This window comes from Balaenoptera ricei, chromosome 8 (assembly GCF_028023285.1).
Source record: "Balaenoptera ricei isolate mBalRic1 chromosome 8, mBalRic1.hap2, whole genome shotgun sequence".
Taxonomy (NCBI): domain Eukaryota; kingdom Metazoa; phylum Chordata; class Mammalia; order Artiodactyla; family Balaenopteridae; genus Balaenoptera; species Balaenoptera ricei.
The window spans coordinates 80,577,021-80,596,198 of NC_082646.1; the positions used below are offsets into that span (position 1 = coordinate 80,577,021).

At 35.9% G+C, this 19,178-nt stretch overlaps 1 protein-coding gene across 2 annotated transcripts in view; it reads left to right on the plus strand.

Annotated features, from left to right (window-relative positions):
• Window positions 1-19,178, plus strand: part of LUZP2 (leucine zipper protein 2) — a 425,211-nt gene that overhangs the window by 182,773 nt on the left and 223,260 nt on the right. Inside the window, exons 2-3 of one of the 2 annotated variants that reach the window (XM_059929605.1) lie at window positions 11,341-11,458; window positions 15,187-15,257. In XM_059929605.1, the coding sequence (XP_059785588.1) occupies window positions 11,341-11,458; window positions 15,187-15,257 (189 nt within the window). The remainder of the gene's footprint in view (window positions 1-11,340; window positions 11,459-15,186; window positions 15,258-19,178) is intronic. The other variant, XM_059929606.1, reaches the window with a different exon arrangement.

The window sequence follows — 19,178 nt, forward strand, 5'->3', positions numbered from 1 at the left end:
TTGGAGCTTCTACAACTGGTCCTGCAGTCCAAGTATGTCATTAAGTACCAGTTCTATTTTTACATGTCGAATTACCCATCTCCAGCAAGCTACCCTCTCATCTATCTTTAGGAATGATGTGTCATGTTCCCAAAATTATTGTCACATCTCTAGAAGTAGGAAAAGGGAAGGGGAAGCAAAAGATTGCCAAGACTGTAAAATATTTCCTTTTTATCTCTATTTGTGATAGATAAGAAAAAAATTTCTGAAGACCCCAGAGACTTCTTCCTAGCTCTCATTGTCTAGATCTGTCACATGACATAGCTGTCCCTGTTGCAGTGGAGGCTGAGAAAGTATATATGTGGTGTTTGCAACCTCTAATGTGGGTAGGCTCTGCCAGTATGAGAAGGGAGAAGGAATTTATGTCGAGGCAAACAACTATGTCTAGCACATTCTAGAAGGATAAAAAAAGGAGTTTGTCTGGTTAGAATTAATCTAAATAATATTCTGGGAGAAGAGGATAACATATACAGAGACACAGTGTTATAAAAGAGTACAGAGTATTCAAGAAATGGAGCAAAACATATTTTGACTGAAATATAGAGCATAAGGAAGGAAACTTTTGGGGAGATGAAGCTGAAGAGAGAGGTAAACATACTTTTGTCAGATGTGTCTACATTTTTATCATATGCCTGTTCATATTTAGTACAAAATTATGCCTTAAGTGATGAATAAAGGATTCTATTTCAAATTTCCTAGTAATCCTTAAGAATACTCTTTCTAGGTAGAATCCTACTTTGCTGATGGGGTCCCACTAAATAGTAGATATTGGGGGGCTTCCCTGGCAGTCCAGTGGTTGGGACTTCGCCTTCCAATGCAGGGGGTGTGGGTTTGATCCCTGGTTGGGAGCCTGGGATCCCACATACCTTGCGGCCAAAACACCAAAAAAACATAAAACAGAAACAATATTGTAACAAATTCAATAAAGACTTTAAAAATGGTCCACATCAAAAAAATCTTAAAAGAATAGTAAATATTGGGTACAGCTGATTACTGACAAATAAGCATGCACACTGCCTTCCTTTGCACCTTCATTCTTTCTGCAAGTGTAGCCATACTTTTATCTGTGATCCTCAAAAGCAGTCAGAAGGGAGGAACTAGGTATTATTGGGAGAATTTAGTTCGATGGTCTTTCCTTGTTCACCAGCAGTGATTATATGGAGAGATGCTCATGGATTAAATACCTGCTGTAGTGTTTGCCTCTCTCAGCCACTGGTTTATCAGATCCTTAGAACATGAAAAGTTTACGTAAACATGAGCCAGGATTCAGTCCTACCTCTGGAAGTAGTAACAGAAATTCACTCCTCTGGCGAGAGGGTTTTCTTTGGCCCCAAGTTAACAATGATTATCATTCACTGGGATTGATCCATTTAACATTTTAATAGGCCTCTACCACTGTCTTCTAGAGTGAAAGAGATAATCAGCGGGGTGGGATTTCTGAATCACTCTGAAGTCTTGACGGGAAAAAAAACTGATATAAATGAATGGTGGTGGTTTTATTATTCTAGAGATGCCTTTGGAGTTTTCCCTCTGCACAGAGATATCATGCAAACCTTATAGCTTTTTTTTCCCTCTTGCTTTAGAGTCTCTCTCTGACCAGATACAACTTGCACGATAGCAGGATCTGAAACCACTTAGCATATGAGGCTTGCAAAATCAATGTTATTCCTATCAGTCACAGACACCAAGCAGAAGATTCATTTCCTGCATCAAACAGAATGCAAAGCCATGGATTCCTCTACTCCTAGTGAAGTTTCTGTGTAGATACAAGAAGTTAATAAAAACCTAACACATTGATCGTGTATTGACAGGGCTTTTTTCTCTGTGATTAATAGTCTCACATTCCATGCCAATGCTATAGAAAGCCCTTCTGACAACTTCTACTACTTTTAAAGTAGCCATCCTTTCTCTGGTATGGATTGTCTTAATCACAAAGGATTTCTACTACTTGAATTATCCATTAAGAATACAACCCGACCTCTCACTACCACTGAACTTAATAAATCTCTTTAGCATAAATTTATCGCATATTATTGCGATTATGTGTTTTAGACTAAGAACTCCATTAAGACAATAACTATGTTTTAGACATTTCTGATTTTCAGACATAGCTCACAAACTTGTTAAAAAAAAAAAAGCAAAAAACAAAACACAGTAAGTGTGTTTTAATTAGCTTGAATGAAGAAGTAATGCTGATATTTATTGAGGGGGGCAGGGTCAACTAAAATGGCTCCATACCTTTCAAGAACAAGCTAGAATTCCAACTATACTTAAAAATCTAGTGATATATTTTTTTCTAACTGGCTAGATAGTTAACTTCTGTCACCATGGTCATTAAGCAGCATCCATTACATTCAAGTGGGAGCAGCAGTAAGTGAAACCTTTCCTCTGTGTGACCATTTAAACAATCTGAGGGACTTCCCTGGTGACGCAGTGGTTAAGAATCTGCCTGCCAATGCAGGGGACACGTGTTCGAGCCCTGGTCTGGGAGATCCCACGTGCCACGGAGCAGCTAAGCCCGTGTGCCACAACTACTGAGCCTGTGCTCTAAAGCCCTCGAGCCGCAACTACTGAGCCCATGTGCCACAACTATTGAAGCCCACGCACCTAGAGCCCGTGCTCCACAACAAGAGAAGCCACCGCAATGAGAAGCCCATGCACTGCAACGAAGGGAAGACCCCACTCGCCACAACTATAGAAACCCCGTGCACAACAATGAACACCCAATGCAGCCAAAAATAAAATAAATTTAAAAAATAAAAATAAATAAATAAATAAACAATCTAGGGCAAAATGGGACCAATATCTCTTCTCCTTGGATAAACTCTCCCTGCACATCACAAACTTCTAAACTCTCTGCAGAGATGAGCGTTTCTTTCTGAACCTACCACTGGTAAAATATTTTGTAAACTTTTTGCCCCTGTTCAGCTTAAGTCACCACTGACTCCAAGAATCACTTTATATCTGGAGATGATTTTGAAAAACAAAGTAACTAAAAATCCCAAATGACTCTCTACTTTTAGAGCAGGGGTTCTTTATAAGGAGACTGTGGCTTATGAACAGAAGTCTGCAGTGGCATCAGAGTGTTCTTTTCCTACGAGGAGTTCATGTGCCTTTTGAAATTTTACGTAAAATTTTGTCAGTTTATAAGTGTGTGGAAATTTTTCTAGGGAGAGTTTTCATATTTTTGTAGGAATATCAGAGGCTGACAAACCCACAAAAGTTTAAGAAACACTGCTTGTGAGCTATCACAGTGGAGATAAGCATTCAAATTCTAAAGTCAGGACGTAAGGCAAAGTTACTCTTAAATTTTCCTGAATATTCCATACAGATAATACACTTTTCTCAGTTAGTCCAATAGAAATATATATATTTTTCCTTTTTCTCACCATTGAAAAAGATTGCTGTTTCTTTGGTGGAACATCTGATGCACTCAATGTCTTATATTTAGGACTGTGTTGTCATTGGGAAGGGAAGAGGTTGATTCTTTGAAAAAATCACATCCAGCATCGCATACATCATGAGAGACAACGCCTCTCATCTCATGCTTCTTTCAAGGCATATACTAACTAAATGACATGCATAATTATTAGCACTATTGATTTCTCTCTCTCCCGATCTCTTTCCTCTTTTAGAGAAGTTAATTGACTACTTTGGGGAAAATACAATTAAAATATCTTCCCAAGCCGGAAAACATCTCCACAAAGATAGAAGAGAAAGAAAACCATTTTATTATTGAATAAGCATGTGATGTGCATCACAGGCAATCTGCTAAAAGTTTGCAAAGAGAGCAAGAACTCTCATCTTCTTATGTAGCTGAGCGGATACAACCTATTACATTTTCTCAGTATAAACAATAATTAGTTCTCAAATAAGAGGATTCAATAGTACTATTGGTCACACATTGCTCATCCTAAATTCACTTGATAGTTGGGATATTCATCTGCATTACCTAATTGGCTTCATCCAAAGGAAAAATAAACTTATCACAACTCTATGACAGGAAGTAGTTTGTAACTTAAGGGAAGGTGCCTACTAAAGTTTGGTTCCTACTCTCTCACAGAAACTGGAAGATAGGGATGCTATCTTTCTTGATGATTATATTTCAAAGAAATAGTTCCCAGGTCAATTGAGAAGGACATTTTGGGGTCTTAAAGATGGCTAGTGGATTATTATAACTTTAATGAAGATTTACATATATTTCAAACAGACGGAGAAAGAACTTGAGTTTTCCAAAGTAAATGCTCTGAGAGGGAAGAAAAATGTCTTTTTCTTATTTCAACAGGAAAAATTAAGCCTCTTATTTTAAATTTCCATTTGCCCTTACACTATAAAATTAATGGTATTTTCATAAATTTTTATCAATTTGTGAAATTTAAATTAATCTATTTATGTCACAGATGTGGAAACTGAGACCTAGAGAGTTACAGTGATTTTCTTGATGTTAGTGACAAAATCTGGAACTCAAATTTTGATTTTCAAATTTCATAACTAATGAATATGCTAAAACATGCATCATGACAGTGACATTTTTCTACTCTTTATATCTTTTTTGTATCTCCCATGTCTTTAATCTGGAAAGTATTGCTTTAGTAAGGAGTTTCTTTTGTAAGAATAGATATCAAAAGATTCATACAATGCCTACTTAGCTGTGAGCGATGGTTGTAAGGATGGAGATATCAAAGTCATATGTCTTCTTTGGTGTGTTTATTTATAAAAATTCAGTGATTTTAAAAATTTCTTAATTAAAACCTTTAACTTGATTTTGTTATATACATATGCATATACACATAATTTTATATAAAGGCAGCACAGTCTATTTTTTTCCTTTTTCCTTTTTGCTTGTCTTTCATCTCCTAAATTCCCTCTATCTGCAACCCTCCTCTGCCTCTGTTAACCCATTCCATTTCAAATTTCTGACCTTAAACTATAATTTTATGTAGCCATATGCCGGCACAAATATATTCACAGGGCATTATCATGGCTAGTGTTATATACAAATATATAAATGCATCATACTCTACATTCTTTCTTTTATTACTCAAAAGTATTTCGTGAAAACCCTTCCAAGTCATCTGGCATAGCTCTAATTGTTGTATAATTGAATCTTAAAATAATGTCATGTTGTCAGAGAAAACCCAGACTGGACACTAGTTAAGAGAGAAAAACAGATTTTTTTCAGGGATTATTGCAATTGGGGAAAAATAGATCTCAGTATAGAACAGTGCTCAATCCTGAATACAGCTTCGACAGGTAGGGATTTACAGCTATGGGAGTAAGTAGACGGTAAATTACTAAGAGGAAACATCAGGGGTAAGGGAGGATTCTGGCTAACCCAAGGCGACAGGATTCTTGCTGAAAGCAGGTCAAAGTTGTCAGATATCACCTGGGCAATAGCGGAGGATAAGGAACTTCATCTGATATCAAAGATGATGAGATATTGAGGGGGGTGGGTTCTGGCTAAACTGATTTAGCAAGATTCTTGCTACAACTGGCTGATGTAGGCCTGACAAGGATGGATGCCAAACTTCCTTAGCTGGGAAGAGGGCTCAGAGGAATCTGAGTGAAGTTTGGTCAGGAGAGCATCTTTGCCAGTGTATGTAACAGTTTATTCAGGTCTCATTTTATTTCCAAATATTTATCTATGATTAATGCTGCTTTAAATTTATGCTCTTAAGGGCTGGATAAATAGATTCCCAGCTGTAGGATTAGTGGGAGAAGAGCTGAATATTTTTAGTTTCAAGTAATCTTGCCAAAAAGGCTTGTGATACTTCCATCTTTGACTATATTTGTATGAGAGACCCTCCTTTCCTAAAATGGATTTCTAGACTTCTGTACATAGGGACACAGAATGAATTCTGCCACACATCCACAGTGGGCTTGGGTTATTCTCTTAGTTTACATTGGCAGACCTTGAAAGAAAAAGACTCTGCAAATACACTGGTTGTCACATTGAATGTTGGGTCTGATACAAAGAAAAGGAAAAGAATGGCTTCAGATAACACAGATGCCTCTTAGCAAAATAATCTGTGGCCTTTGAGCCAAGATTCAGAGGAATTCTACAGCTCTCTTGAATTTCTTGAAGGAAAGCATTGCAAGTGTTTCCCAGGATATAATTCCCTGTGGTCGCCAATTTAATATCCTGACCAAGCCAAGTAAAAGTCACTCTTATTCAGTCTTTTTGACTATGAATAAATAAGAATCTACACTTTGGAATAGCTTTGACAGCTGTTGTGGGGGGAGGATAATTTAAATATTTCTTCTTTTTGATATATTTTTGAGTTGGAAATCTGACTATATATATTCCTAAATATATTTTCCTTAGTGTTTCACAAAGCAGTAAATTTCCTATAGAAAGCATTCAAAACTCCTGAACATGGCATTCAAGGGTTTTGATAATTTGAATCTTACCAACTTTTTCAGGTTTTACCCAATAGCCCAGTAAGTACCCTATATGCAATTTAGACTATATTACTTTCTGATTTACAATTTATATGCACTCAGCACTTTCTCATTTGCATTGTCATCACTCATATTGTTCTTCTGCTCAGAATATCTTTTCCATTTACTGCATTTAATAATCCTATGCATCATTCAAACCCCAACACAAATATCTTTTCTTCCATGAAATTTTCCATGGTTGTTTAACCTGAAGTTGATCTCTCCTAATGACTTAGTCCTATCACATTTTGCCATATGTTATCCTCATTTCCATATGTGTTCTATTTTAGCTATATATTGCAAGCCACTGGATTAGGGATGATGTATTGCTAATGTTGATAATTTTTTCAAAGATTCCTACATGTAGAAGGAACCAAGAAAATATTTGCTGGGTTCATTTATTATAATGAGACTACATAATGCAATATTTTGTCATCAAATATATCTAGAGTTGAAGACTACCTACATGATATACTATCTGTGTGACCTTGGAGAAATTACTCTGCGTCTCTTCTTTCTTGCTTGTAAAATGGATGTATAATGTCACTTACATTTCAGGATGATTATGAGAATTAATGATATGTGTGAAATATCTGCCACATGTCTGACATATACTTGTGCATAGTAAATATTAGATATTATTTTTTTAAGAATAAATACCATGAAACTACAGTTTTGGCCGCCATAATAAATGATTCTTTATATATAGGCAGAAATGCTGCAGACAGTTTGAATGGAGGTTTATATTTCTGCAATTATTGTTGTTGTTGTTCTTTTTTGGGGGAAAAGCAAAGTTTCTTGAGATCTCATAACACTAATCCAGAGCTTTGAATTTTATGAGGTTTAAATCTGGAGGTATTAAAAAAACTCTTGTAGGATTTTTTCATTTAAAACAAAAACTAAAAAACACTTAAAATGATGTTGAAACATTAAAAGACTACTCCATGATAAGTGTCATTGATTTCATTGTATTTGCATTTGGAATAAACATCCAGAAATATTGGTTATGGCATGTCATCAAAGGAATGAAAAGAATAAGGAAAAGTTCCAAATGATGGGGACAAGTCACAGGATATGAGAGCTAGTTTGTAGAGGTTTTCACTGGCCCAATCCAGGACAGTTTAAACATGAAATTAAATAATAAGTTTTAGAAAAAAAAGGGAAGAGATACATGGTTCCAAGCACATCTTATTCTATAAAAGCTGTTGTACAATAACTCATTAAAAAATACTAACTCTAACAATTAATTATAAAATGAAGAAATGGACAGAATAAATGACCTGCAAATTCAGAAAAGGAACTATATAGTTCTAGGAGGAGATTTCATGGAGGAAGTAAGATATGGCAATTTTTCTATCTAGATTGTCAAACAAAGAGTAGGTAAATGCACCCCAGGCTGATGTAAGAATTCCATCAAAAGCTAGAAGTGAGAATTCACTCAGCCAACCTACATTTATTAAGTACTTCACAATGTGCTAGCAAATAAAAACAATCTGGACTTAAGGAAATCATTTATTCAAAAAACTATTGCAGTAAGAATGCTCTAACCATTAAATCTTCACCTTAGAGTGAAGACAGAAAAGGCTTTCTTTTACAGACAGAAGTAACACAAGGCAAATAAATGGCAAATAAATCCAAATACTGAAAACTTATATATGCAACAGTGATGGAAGAAATCACACAGAATAAGTTCTGTGATGGTCACGGTGAACTTTTATCTATAAAGAACTCCTAGCCAATCAGTATGTTCTTAACAGTAGAATGGCAAAGACAGTGGACACTGGAGACTGAATGATACACTTCCTTGATATGTTCTTGGAAATTATTATTCCTATGACTCAATTCTTCAGTGGTAAAATGGAATTAATACTAGTGTTTATTAATACTAGTGCTTATCTCATAGAGTTGTTCTGAAGATTAGATGAGTGAATGAATATATGTTAGACCATCTTGCATATAATACATTGTCAATGCTTGTAATCTAACACTGATTTATTATGGTCACTTAAGATAATTTTAGAGATGTGTTTATTGTCACAAATATTCAGGAAAAAAAATCATGTCATGAAGTAAGGTTGTATAATTAGAAGTAGATGACGATGTGCCTTGCTGTTCATTATTTGACTTTGCTAGTAAGTCTGAAAGGAAACCTGGGGTATTAATAACTATCTTATTACTGGCTGATTACTGTTCATCAGTGAAAATCTCAAGGCCAGGGAGAAATATTGAGGTTCTTGCAGTGGAGCATTCCAATTTCCTTCAAACAAGAGGAATGTGAAGAGTGTTAGAAACCTGCATTTAAAAAATGAGAAAAGGCAAAAAATTGTAATAGAAACCTATTGCAGATGGTGTGCATTTATTAATCATGACTAAGGCCATTGGTAGACCCAGTTACTTTATAATTCTGCAGAAAGACTGTAAATTCATCAAATTTCTCAGTCATAAATATTTTATACTTTTAAAAATGAATTATCTACTGTGGGTTCAAAGACTTACATAAGTTGCTGCAGCTAACACATAATCTGTGTGAGGTCGTGTAGCATTGCATTTTACAAAGAAACTAAAGACGAGAGAATTTGAGCTATTTTCCTACAAATTTAATGTTGAACTTGTCAACCCAACTTTGACTAAAAAACTGTTCATACAATGGATTCTCTCTCAGTGAAGGGCTGTGTTTAACTGTTGCCTAAACCAGAGACATGGCAACATTAATAACTAACTCCTTCCCACTCTTTCCCTATAACACACACACACACACATACAAAATAAAAAATTTTAATTGTACATTATTGATTCAGTTTTGTATGTTTTGCTGAAATCAAGCCAAGCTTCCCTGTCTCTACTGCTTCTAAACTAATTTAGGCCACCACAGTCTTTTCTGTGGCTTACTGCAGTGGTAACTTCCTTAACAGTCTCATTTTCTCCAGATTTTTCCATCCTCCAGTGCATTTCCCAGTTTTTAGCCAGGGAAATCTTTCCAAAACATGAAACTGACCATGTCACTCCCTGCTTAAAACCCTTCAATTACTTCCCCTTGATTCCTTTTTTTTTTTTTTTTTCTTTATAGATAAGTTCATTTGTGTCATATTTTTTTTAACTTTTTATTTTATATTGGTGTATAGCCAATTAACAATGTTGTGATAGTTTCATGCGCACAGCAAAGCAACTCAGCCATACATATACATGTATCCTTTCTCCCCCAAACTCCCCTCCCATCCAGGCTGCCACATAACATTGAGCAGAGTTCCCTGTGCTATACAGTAGGCCCTTGTTGGTTATCCATTTTAAATACAGCAGTGTGTACATGTCGATTCCAAACTCCCTAACTATCCCTTCCCCCCACCCTTCCCCCCTGGTAACCATGAGTTCGTTCTCTAAGTCTGTGAGTCTGTTTCTGTTTTGTAAATAAGTTCGTTTGTATCATTTCTTTTTAGATTCTGTATATAAGGCATATCATACGATACCCCTCTTTCTCTGTCTGACTTACTTCACTCAGTATGACAATCTCTAGGTCCATCCAAGTTGCTGCAAATGGCATTATTTCATTCTTTTTAATGGCTGAGTAATGTTCCATTGTATATATGTACCACATCTTCTTTATCCAGCCCTCTGTTGATGGACATTTAGGTTGCTTCCATGTCTTCCCCTTGTTTTCTGAACAATGCCCACACTCCTAACCATCATTTAAGAGTTTTGCATACTTTTGCTCATGCTCTCCACATCCCCATTTCAGCAGCAGATCTCTCTACCCCCATTTTCTACTCCAAACCTTCTGACATTTATGCACTTATTTTTTAATTCAGTAAGCTCATTTTCATTAGTATTAACACATGCTCTCCCCCTTTCATATAGCTAAATTCTATTTATCTTTCAAAATGCGTATATTTTATATTACTTTTACCAGGAATTCTTCCCTGGATTCGTGATTCTAATCTCTAATCACCTGTGTGTACCAATTAATCATTTTTAACCTTTCCCTATCAGGTATAGTTCTATGCTGCACTGACAACTGTTTCCTTGTCTACATTCTTCCCCCACACGTGCACACTTGCTATAATATATATAAATACACACACACACAAATATACACACTACTTGTTCATTCATTCCTTAAGTAGGATCTTAGGGTAGTAACTTAATTTTTCTGAGCTCAGTCTTTTATATAGGCAAAATTAGAATTACAATACCTGTCTTATTATCTTGCAAAGTCCATATGAGAAAAATGGAAAAAAAAATGTACATATATATGTATGATCATGAGATAAGTCTTTCCTTCATTGTAATAGATAACAAGTCTGGTCAAATTTCACTGTAATTACTATAGTTATTGACTGATTTTTAGAGGTATTTTCTTTAATAGCAATAGAGATTTTGAAAGGGGTGCCTTTTCAGTGCACTTTATTCCCTACAAACCAAGGGCGCAGCAAAGCCCCTCCATTCTGCTCTGGTTCCACCCCCAAGTTTGTCCCTGTCTACATCTCTGATCTGCATTGGTTCAAATCAAATCTCTTGCTGTAAAACTTCAAGGACCTTAGAAAAAAGTATGTAATGTCATGGAAAATATCTATTTTCCAAGAGGTATCTGATAAACTACGTTATACATGCAAAAGATGTGCAGTGTTGTTCTGGAAACTCTGTAGCCTGGATAGTCCTCAATGCAAAATGAAACATTTCTTTAAAAAACTGGTATTTCAATTTTCCCTTTTTAGATGAACTAATAAAAACAAAACATCCTAGTAATTAAGGTTTCAGTTTATCTAGATTTTGCTTAAAATGCAAGGGTCTGTGATTATGGCCAAAATGGCTAGAGCCAAGCGAAGGCATTTGGGGAGGCCCTCATGCCTTTTCTTTCTGTGTTAGACAGGACTATGAAGAGCTAGAAAAGCAGCTGAAGCAAGTCTTTAAGGAGCGAAGCACCATCCTCCGTCAGCTGACAAAAACATCAAGAGAACTTGATGGAATTAAAGTCAACCTTCAGGTGAGATGAAAACTAATTTTCTCAGCAGCAAAGGGTAAGGAGTCACCTGGTTTGTCTCAGTGGGTTAACATGTAAAGACTCCTGCATTTTTTAACAGTTTTGAATATATTTCTGGGCTTGAACATGGGAGTTATTATTTATTATTATATGAGCTTTGAAAAGAAATGTCATTTGAAATGCAGTCTGGGAATCTGTGGTTTGCAAATTCAGGAATGAGAAAACTGTGTGCTTGGCAAAGCCATCAATTTCTCACAGTTTCTAAGATCAGTTTGACCCCTGTGTTTCTTATATTACAAAATGATGAAAAGCAGTTATGGCTAAGAGTTATAAATGAATATAGAAATGATCTCTTGAAGAGAACTTTAAATTCAACAAAGGATAGTTCTGAAAATTCTTTAATAAACCTCATTACTAAAATGGGTAAATGCCTTACAAAGGAAAGTGTCATCTGTGAAAATGTATTAGCACTCAGTCAAATCTAAATCAAAAACCAAAGATAAGATCTATATCTGATAAGAAAAGTTTCTGAAATATCTGAGAATATATTTTAATATTTTCCTTTAACATTGTATTTATTGAATACATACTGTATACTAAAAGCTTTGCATGTATTATAGGATTTAATTCTCATAATATATCAGTGAGGGTAGGCACTATAAATGTGATCTTTCTTGTTACACATGAGGAATCATGCTTGAATGTCACAAAGGAAACCAGAGTTCAAATGCAGGCAGTCTGACTCCAGAGCCAGTCTGTTAGTTATGGCACTGAACCAAGTTTCTGAACCTTGTGTAATCACCATTGTTCTTAGCTTTTTAGTCCCATGATGATGGTTATGGTGTCAGTAACCACTACAGTTTATTGAATGTGGTCTCTTGTGTTTGGTCCTCTTTCTCCAATTTTTAATTAATTTTCACATGATAATTATGCTATGATTATTATTAGCCTCATTTTACAGGTGAGAAAACAGAGTTAGAAAAGGGCTCGGAATCTAAGAGCACAGAGAAAGTTAGGAGGTGGATCTGGTATTTTGAACCCAACACCCAAGCTCTTGTTCCAGAAGTTGTATTGCATCTTGAGAACATGAAAATAGCAGAAAAAGTACTCACACTCCAGTAGGATACAGTGACAGGTAGCAAGATGGTAACAGTGCAGGAATAACAGTTCTATGGTAGAAGTTTGCACAGAGCGTTAGGGACGCACTGACTAGGATGAAAATGGGTGCATATTGATTTCCATATAGGAAGTTGAGGCCAGAACTCCTCCTTTTCATTAAGTAGAAATTCACAAGTTTTATGAGACTTCAAAGAATATTTAAGACACCTGCACCTTCTTAGAGGCATGAAACACCTGGCACGTTGAGAATTTTTCAAGCTTATGGTGAAATAAATGCCCACGAGTGGTCAGTACTTCCAGCCAGGACACTCAATATCTCTATACTAGCAGCCTAAGTTAAGTCAACCTAAGTGTCCATCGACAGATGAATGGATAAAGAAGATGTGGCACATATATACAATGGAATATTACTCAGCCATAACAAGAAACGAAATTGAGTCATTTGTAGTGAAGTGGATGCACCTAGAGACTGTCATACAGAGTGAAGTAAGTCAGAAAGAGAAAAACAAATACCGTAAATACCGTATGCTAACACATATATATGGAATCTAAAAAAAAAAAGACATCGAATTACAGTCTAGGAAGTTACTTGCAATAAATGTACAGTTTTGTGGAGTTACTTTGTGAAAGGGTAATACATGTATCACTAAAAGTAATTGCAATCTTTTAAAATGCCTTTTATTTATTTTGTGACAGCCATTGTGCAAGGTGTTTTTTTTTAAATTTTTATCTTATTAAATCCCCTCAACAAGCTTTTCACAAAATAAGATAATATTTTACTCATTGTACAGTGAGGAAACAAAATTCAAAGAGGCCACAGGAATCTCGCAAAGTCATACATCTAATAAATGTTGATTCCAGGTTTCAAACTCATAGTAAGTAAATAAATATATTGCCCATTGTACACATTTTTTTCATATTTTTTTCCAGTGAGGCTTCATAAAGACATGAGCTTTGAAAGCCTTGTTCATCTCTGTAACCATAGCACCTGGATGGCATCACAATATAGATCCATAAATAATCATTGTATTAATTAAGTAGTAGGTATATTAATCTTTGGTATCCTTAAAGTCATCAAAATTATTTTCCAAGACGTATACCCCACTTCTCTGGACATTGCTGGGGAAATAATAATCAAATACTCATGAGTTCTTCTAATTGGATACATTTTTCAGACCCTCATCTGCATACCTACCCTTTTCACATTTTCATTTCTTCATTTCATGTTTTGTTTTGTTTTTAATTTCTTGAGGATAGTGCCATGCCCTTTTAATCTTGGTTTCCTTCAGAATGCCTGGAGTGTAGCAGATGGTAAAATGAATAAGCATATTTTTATTAAACTTTTCACCAAGTGCTTTCACACATCTATTATCCCCTTTGAGTTTTCCAGTAACTGTCTAATGTAGACTCTTCAAAATTCTCATCCCTGTTTATCAGATAAGGAAGTCAAAGGGCAGATTTTGTGACCTGTCCCAGGTCGTATGGCCGTGATGCACTTTGAACTGTAAATCCCATGATTGGTGATTTTCTCCCCAACCTGCTTTTTTGTGTTTTATGTCAAGCTACTCTTTTCAAATAAACAGAACACCTTTTATTGGCTGCTTCCTAATAATGATATCAATCAGTCATTTTAGGGAAAAGGGTTCTCTTGTGATGTTCACCCCACCACATCCATATCAGAATGCTTAACTTACTACATGAAAATTATTTCTAGCATTAGGCTGAAAAATTGGTGAAGGCAGACACTATGGCTTTGTTGTTAAATAAATATTAAGTAAGCAACATGTTTGCCATTCTTGTTATTGTCAGTTCCTTACCTGTCATAGCTGCTCTTTTTACAAACAATATTATTGCCTCTGTTTCAACTTTTAATATCAAAAAGGATAGGTTGCCCTGTTAAATAATTTACTAAGTATAAATAAGAAAGTTTTCAGGGAAGGATTAATGGGTCAGATTCTCTAATGAGAAAAGCTCAGTGGGCTTTTCTATTTTAATTCACAGTCTGTCAATGCTGAATTTGCCAGAGTAAATAAACAGTAATGACTGAGGTGGTATTTTTTTTTCTTTAATACACTATCTATACAGAACAGTTACAATTTTAAATGGCCCTAGTTTTTCTATGCATTCTAATGCGTTACTCATAAATAATAGACAAGACCAAACAGGTGCATGCCATTTGACTGCTTTCATCCTGATGTATTATTACTTAGCTTATTTAGGGAGGCCTTTTATGTCCCCTTGTGTTTGTAGAAACTATGCCAGAACCAGCTTAACATGCCTGCAGAGAACATAGTAAAACTTCAAATGAAGAGCAGAAGATATGTTTTATATTCACTTATAAAGAGACCTAGGTATTTGGATAGTACTTTCTCCTCCACTGAACCTCTAAAGGCTGAATCTCAGTTCATTCCCTTTCACTCACTGTGTAGCACTTGCACCACTTGGTGTCATAAATTGTGCATCCTGAGAGCCATGGGGACCATCATGGCCTCGTTTGCACATTCTTATTTCAGGGCCTAAGTGCAGCCACACCTTGTGCCATAAACACAAAAGTAAAGTAAGCTTCAATTTATCGCCTGAATAAGACTTCCTTTTCCCACTTTTCTTATCAGAATTTGAAAAACGATGAGAAATCTACCAAAACTGATGTTCAGAAGCTTCTGGAAATAGGTCAGAAACAAAGGTAAGGCTGTGTTTTCCTTTTATTTTCTTAGTTCTTTTTCTCCATAGCCAAACTCCATGCAGAGACTTCACAAGAATAAGTTTATTCTAAATGCATTCATTTCTTTATATTCTTACTTACACTTTAATGTATAAGAATCTTGTTCAAATGCAGATCGTTATAACATAAGTGTAGGATGGCGCTTGAGATTCTGCATTTCTAACACGTTCCCTGTTGATGGGTGATCCCGATACTGATGCTGCTTGTCTGCAGATCTCCATTCAACTGTTAAGGATCTGGAGTACTTTCCTTTATTGTCCCACTAAGATGGGCCCACATAAGTCTGCCCATCAATAGGTCCAATAACAATGACATCAGTGGGCTGTTTTCTTGGTTTGTGGGTTTTTTTTTCTTTTTCAGATTCTGTGATCTGAAGTTTATAACTTGTAGAGGATTTTGGCCATTTTTAATAGTATCAAAACTTGATCGTGGAGATAGTGGTGGGGGGTGGTAAGAAATGGGGTAAACAATGCAGTAGAATTGGAACAGTTTTATTATTGTTGCCGTGTTTATTTTGGAAGGAAGTGAACTATGAGCTAGATTTCTATGCAGTATTAAAAAAACTATATGACTTGAAATTGCTTCTCAAGAAAAAAAACAAAAAAGCCAAGATATTTTAAGGTAGAAACAAGCCAGCATTTGTTATTTGTTATACGTTTACTAGAGGCTCTACTAGATGCTTTATATATTTTTTTCTTGTTTCAACACCACAAGTATAGATTAAATATTATTGTCCCCATTCAGTAAATGGGAAATTGTTGCTCAAAATGCTTAAGTGAATTGATGAGAGTTGTGTTAATTGGAATTTGCTTTGCTGTGTCTTACCCATAGCCATACCCTTTCAAGATGGTTTACTGATCTAAAGCAAAAAGCTGTTTAAAAAGTTGACAGATGCTGCACTATGTAGTCCCTTCTCACCATCTTCTATCTTCTCCACTGTCCTTGCCTCTTGACCCAGAAACCTCATGGCATTGAGGCGATGACATGTTAAAACTCAAATCAAGCATCTTATATTGACTCTTGTTATTATTTAAATGGAATCATTATTTATTGAACATGAAATTCTCTCCAAAGTCCAATATTAAAAAGATGTCATATAAAATATGGGTCTGAGCATGTTTCCAAAATTACATGATTTTAAATTATTTTATTGGTTTGAAATAATCCACTTTTTAAAACACCTGTGCTCAATATCACACAAGTATTTGTGATTCACTGAGTTAGTGGAGAATTATAAACAATATTTTTAATAGAAATAGCTAGTCAAAATGCTACCAAGTCTAAGCTCGTACTACTCCCTGCACAGCAGGCCAGTAATCGAGAGACGAGTTCTTGAGGCAAGAAATAGTGACTTTATTCAGAAAGCCATAAAAACTGAGAAGATCATGGGCTTGTGCCTCAAAGAACCATCTTGCCTGAGTTAGAATTCAGGCTCCTTTTATACTAAAACGGCAGCCTCTGCAGGGGATGTGTTAATTTCTTCCTCCCTGCAGTCATTCACAGGTAGACCTGGTCAGGATGTTTCCTGTGAGCTAAACAAAGGTATTTTAGCTTAATGCTCATTACCTGGGATGCAGGGTTCCCAGAGATGGACCATTATGTATAATTTAAGCTTATAGGCAACGTCCCTTTAGTGATCAACTTGTAATAGAATACAAAAGTTTCTTCCCTATTACAAAAACAGACCAAGAGTCATTGAAAATTATCACTTTTTGTAGAGTCTTCCATGTTGGGAAAAGATAATAAACAAAAACATAAAAATAGAAATGACTTCTGCATAATGCATGTGCAATACCAGTGAGAGGGTCGCGGTGACTGAAGAAGACAGATTGAGGCAGGAAAGATCAGAAAATAAAGCTGTTGTGCATAGACTGGGACCACTCTTAAAGGTTAGCTCAGAGTGGACTTCTGCATAAGCAACAGAAAACCCATTCATGTAGCTCTGTAAAAGAATGATATAATTAAAGAATTATATTAGGGGAATTATTCTGACAACATTGTTCAAGGCAGGAAGAAAGAGACATAGACCAGGCTGAGGAAAGGTCCCCTAGAGAAGAGACAGAGAGATCTCATCAGTGAGGACCATGGAGTGAAACAGCAACGAGATCAGCCTTTCTTTATTGCAGGAGAGACACAGATGAAGAGACAGGCTTATGCATGATGTGAATAAGGAAAAACCTATTCCTTTAGCTTACTGATATTTTCTTAAATTATCTATGGTTGTTTCTACATGACACACAAAATATCCAGGCAAATGAGGAAAAACATGGTTAGAGTTATTAAGAATTTCAGGCCATCATCTATACATTTGGCATGGTACACAGATAGCCAGATGATGGACCGAGTTTTTCAATGAATGTGTTAAATGGAGCGTATATTTTGGTATTGTGATTTCAAAGTTTTATCCAAAACTATAAAATTTGTTAAAATGCATAACTTGTATAATGTACACAAAGTCAGCATGGAAAATTCAATAAATCCTAACAATAGGTGATTTCTCAAAAGTATAATACATTTGATATATTAGTTTTTGCTGTTTAGTTAGAAAGAGTTATAAAAATCATGGCTATCTGAATGTGAAGGAGGCTATGTATCTCATTTCCAAAATACAAGAGATTAATAAACAGTAAAAGAGAAAAAAATTATCTCAGACTATAAAAAGTATTAACTGATGGCAAATTTAGAAGTACTATCAGAGCCTGAAAGACTAAAATGTATTGCAGATGCCATTTGGCTATACACCCAGTTCTCAGTAACTCCATGTCCTCGGGGATCCTTGCCACCTGGCCCTTACCTGGCGAAGTGGTCCCTAGAAGTCATGCTGCTTTTATGTGTCTCTGACATCACTGGCTACAGTTAATTACCTCATAGGTGTCTACCAAAACAAAACTGAATCAGTTAGAATTTCCTTCTTGGAATTGTAACCAACAGGCAACTAATAAAGTCCCTCTGTGTAGCTGTACTAGATTGTAAGTAAGTAAACGCAGAGGATATGGCATGGTCGTAAACAACCAGGTAGTGAGAGCAGCATGTCTTTCTGCCAGAGAGGTACAGAGAAAGGAATGTGTATATGTGTGTTTGTGTGTGTAGTGTATGTGTGTGTGTGTGCACATGCATGCATACTCTTACATGAGAAGGAGAAAGTTGCATTGACTCTTGATTGTTACATTTCAGAAATATTTAGACAGCTTAGGTAATATTCATAGAAGAGTCCTCCGGTTGATGGAAAGACTTTTAAGCCATACTATGTGAGGAGTGAGAGTATGTAACCAAAATATAGAGACCCTGGGAGATAGGAGAGTACCCTGAAGTTTCTGAAAAGCTGTCTTGAAAATAAAAAGGAGTAAAACATTTTACTCTCTACGGTGGATGGTGGGTGGAGATTTTGAGAAGGCAGTTTTGGACTCTGTGTACTAATGGATTTTAGTATATCGAGTTCTCTGTAAAGGAAAAGAATGCCTGAGATAGTGGCAAGGTTTCTGTCTGTGATGTTATGACAATACAATCTGGTAACCACATGAAAAGAATACCTTCCTGTAGGGTGAGGTATTTTTATATTTATAATTGGGGATGGAAGATGTGTGAAACAGCTGCCTTTTAAAATCCCTTGTAACCATGAAATTCTATGCTAAAATGTACTCAACATCCGAGAAACCCTATCACAGTGTCGCTGGAGCCAACAGTTCTTTAGAATTCAAGCTTCAGTTCAGTGCCAAATAGGGCCCAAGAGTAGCTCTACATATTTTGTGCAAATCCCATTTGGTGGAGGGGGGTGGTCGGAGTAGAACTGAGCAAGTTGTGGGACAGGAGTTTGGGGCCACCTAAAGCATGGGAGCAGTGAGAATGTGCAGAAATAAGTCTGAAAAAGGAGATGGAGAGATT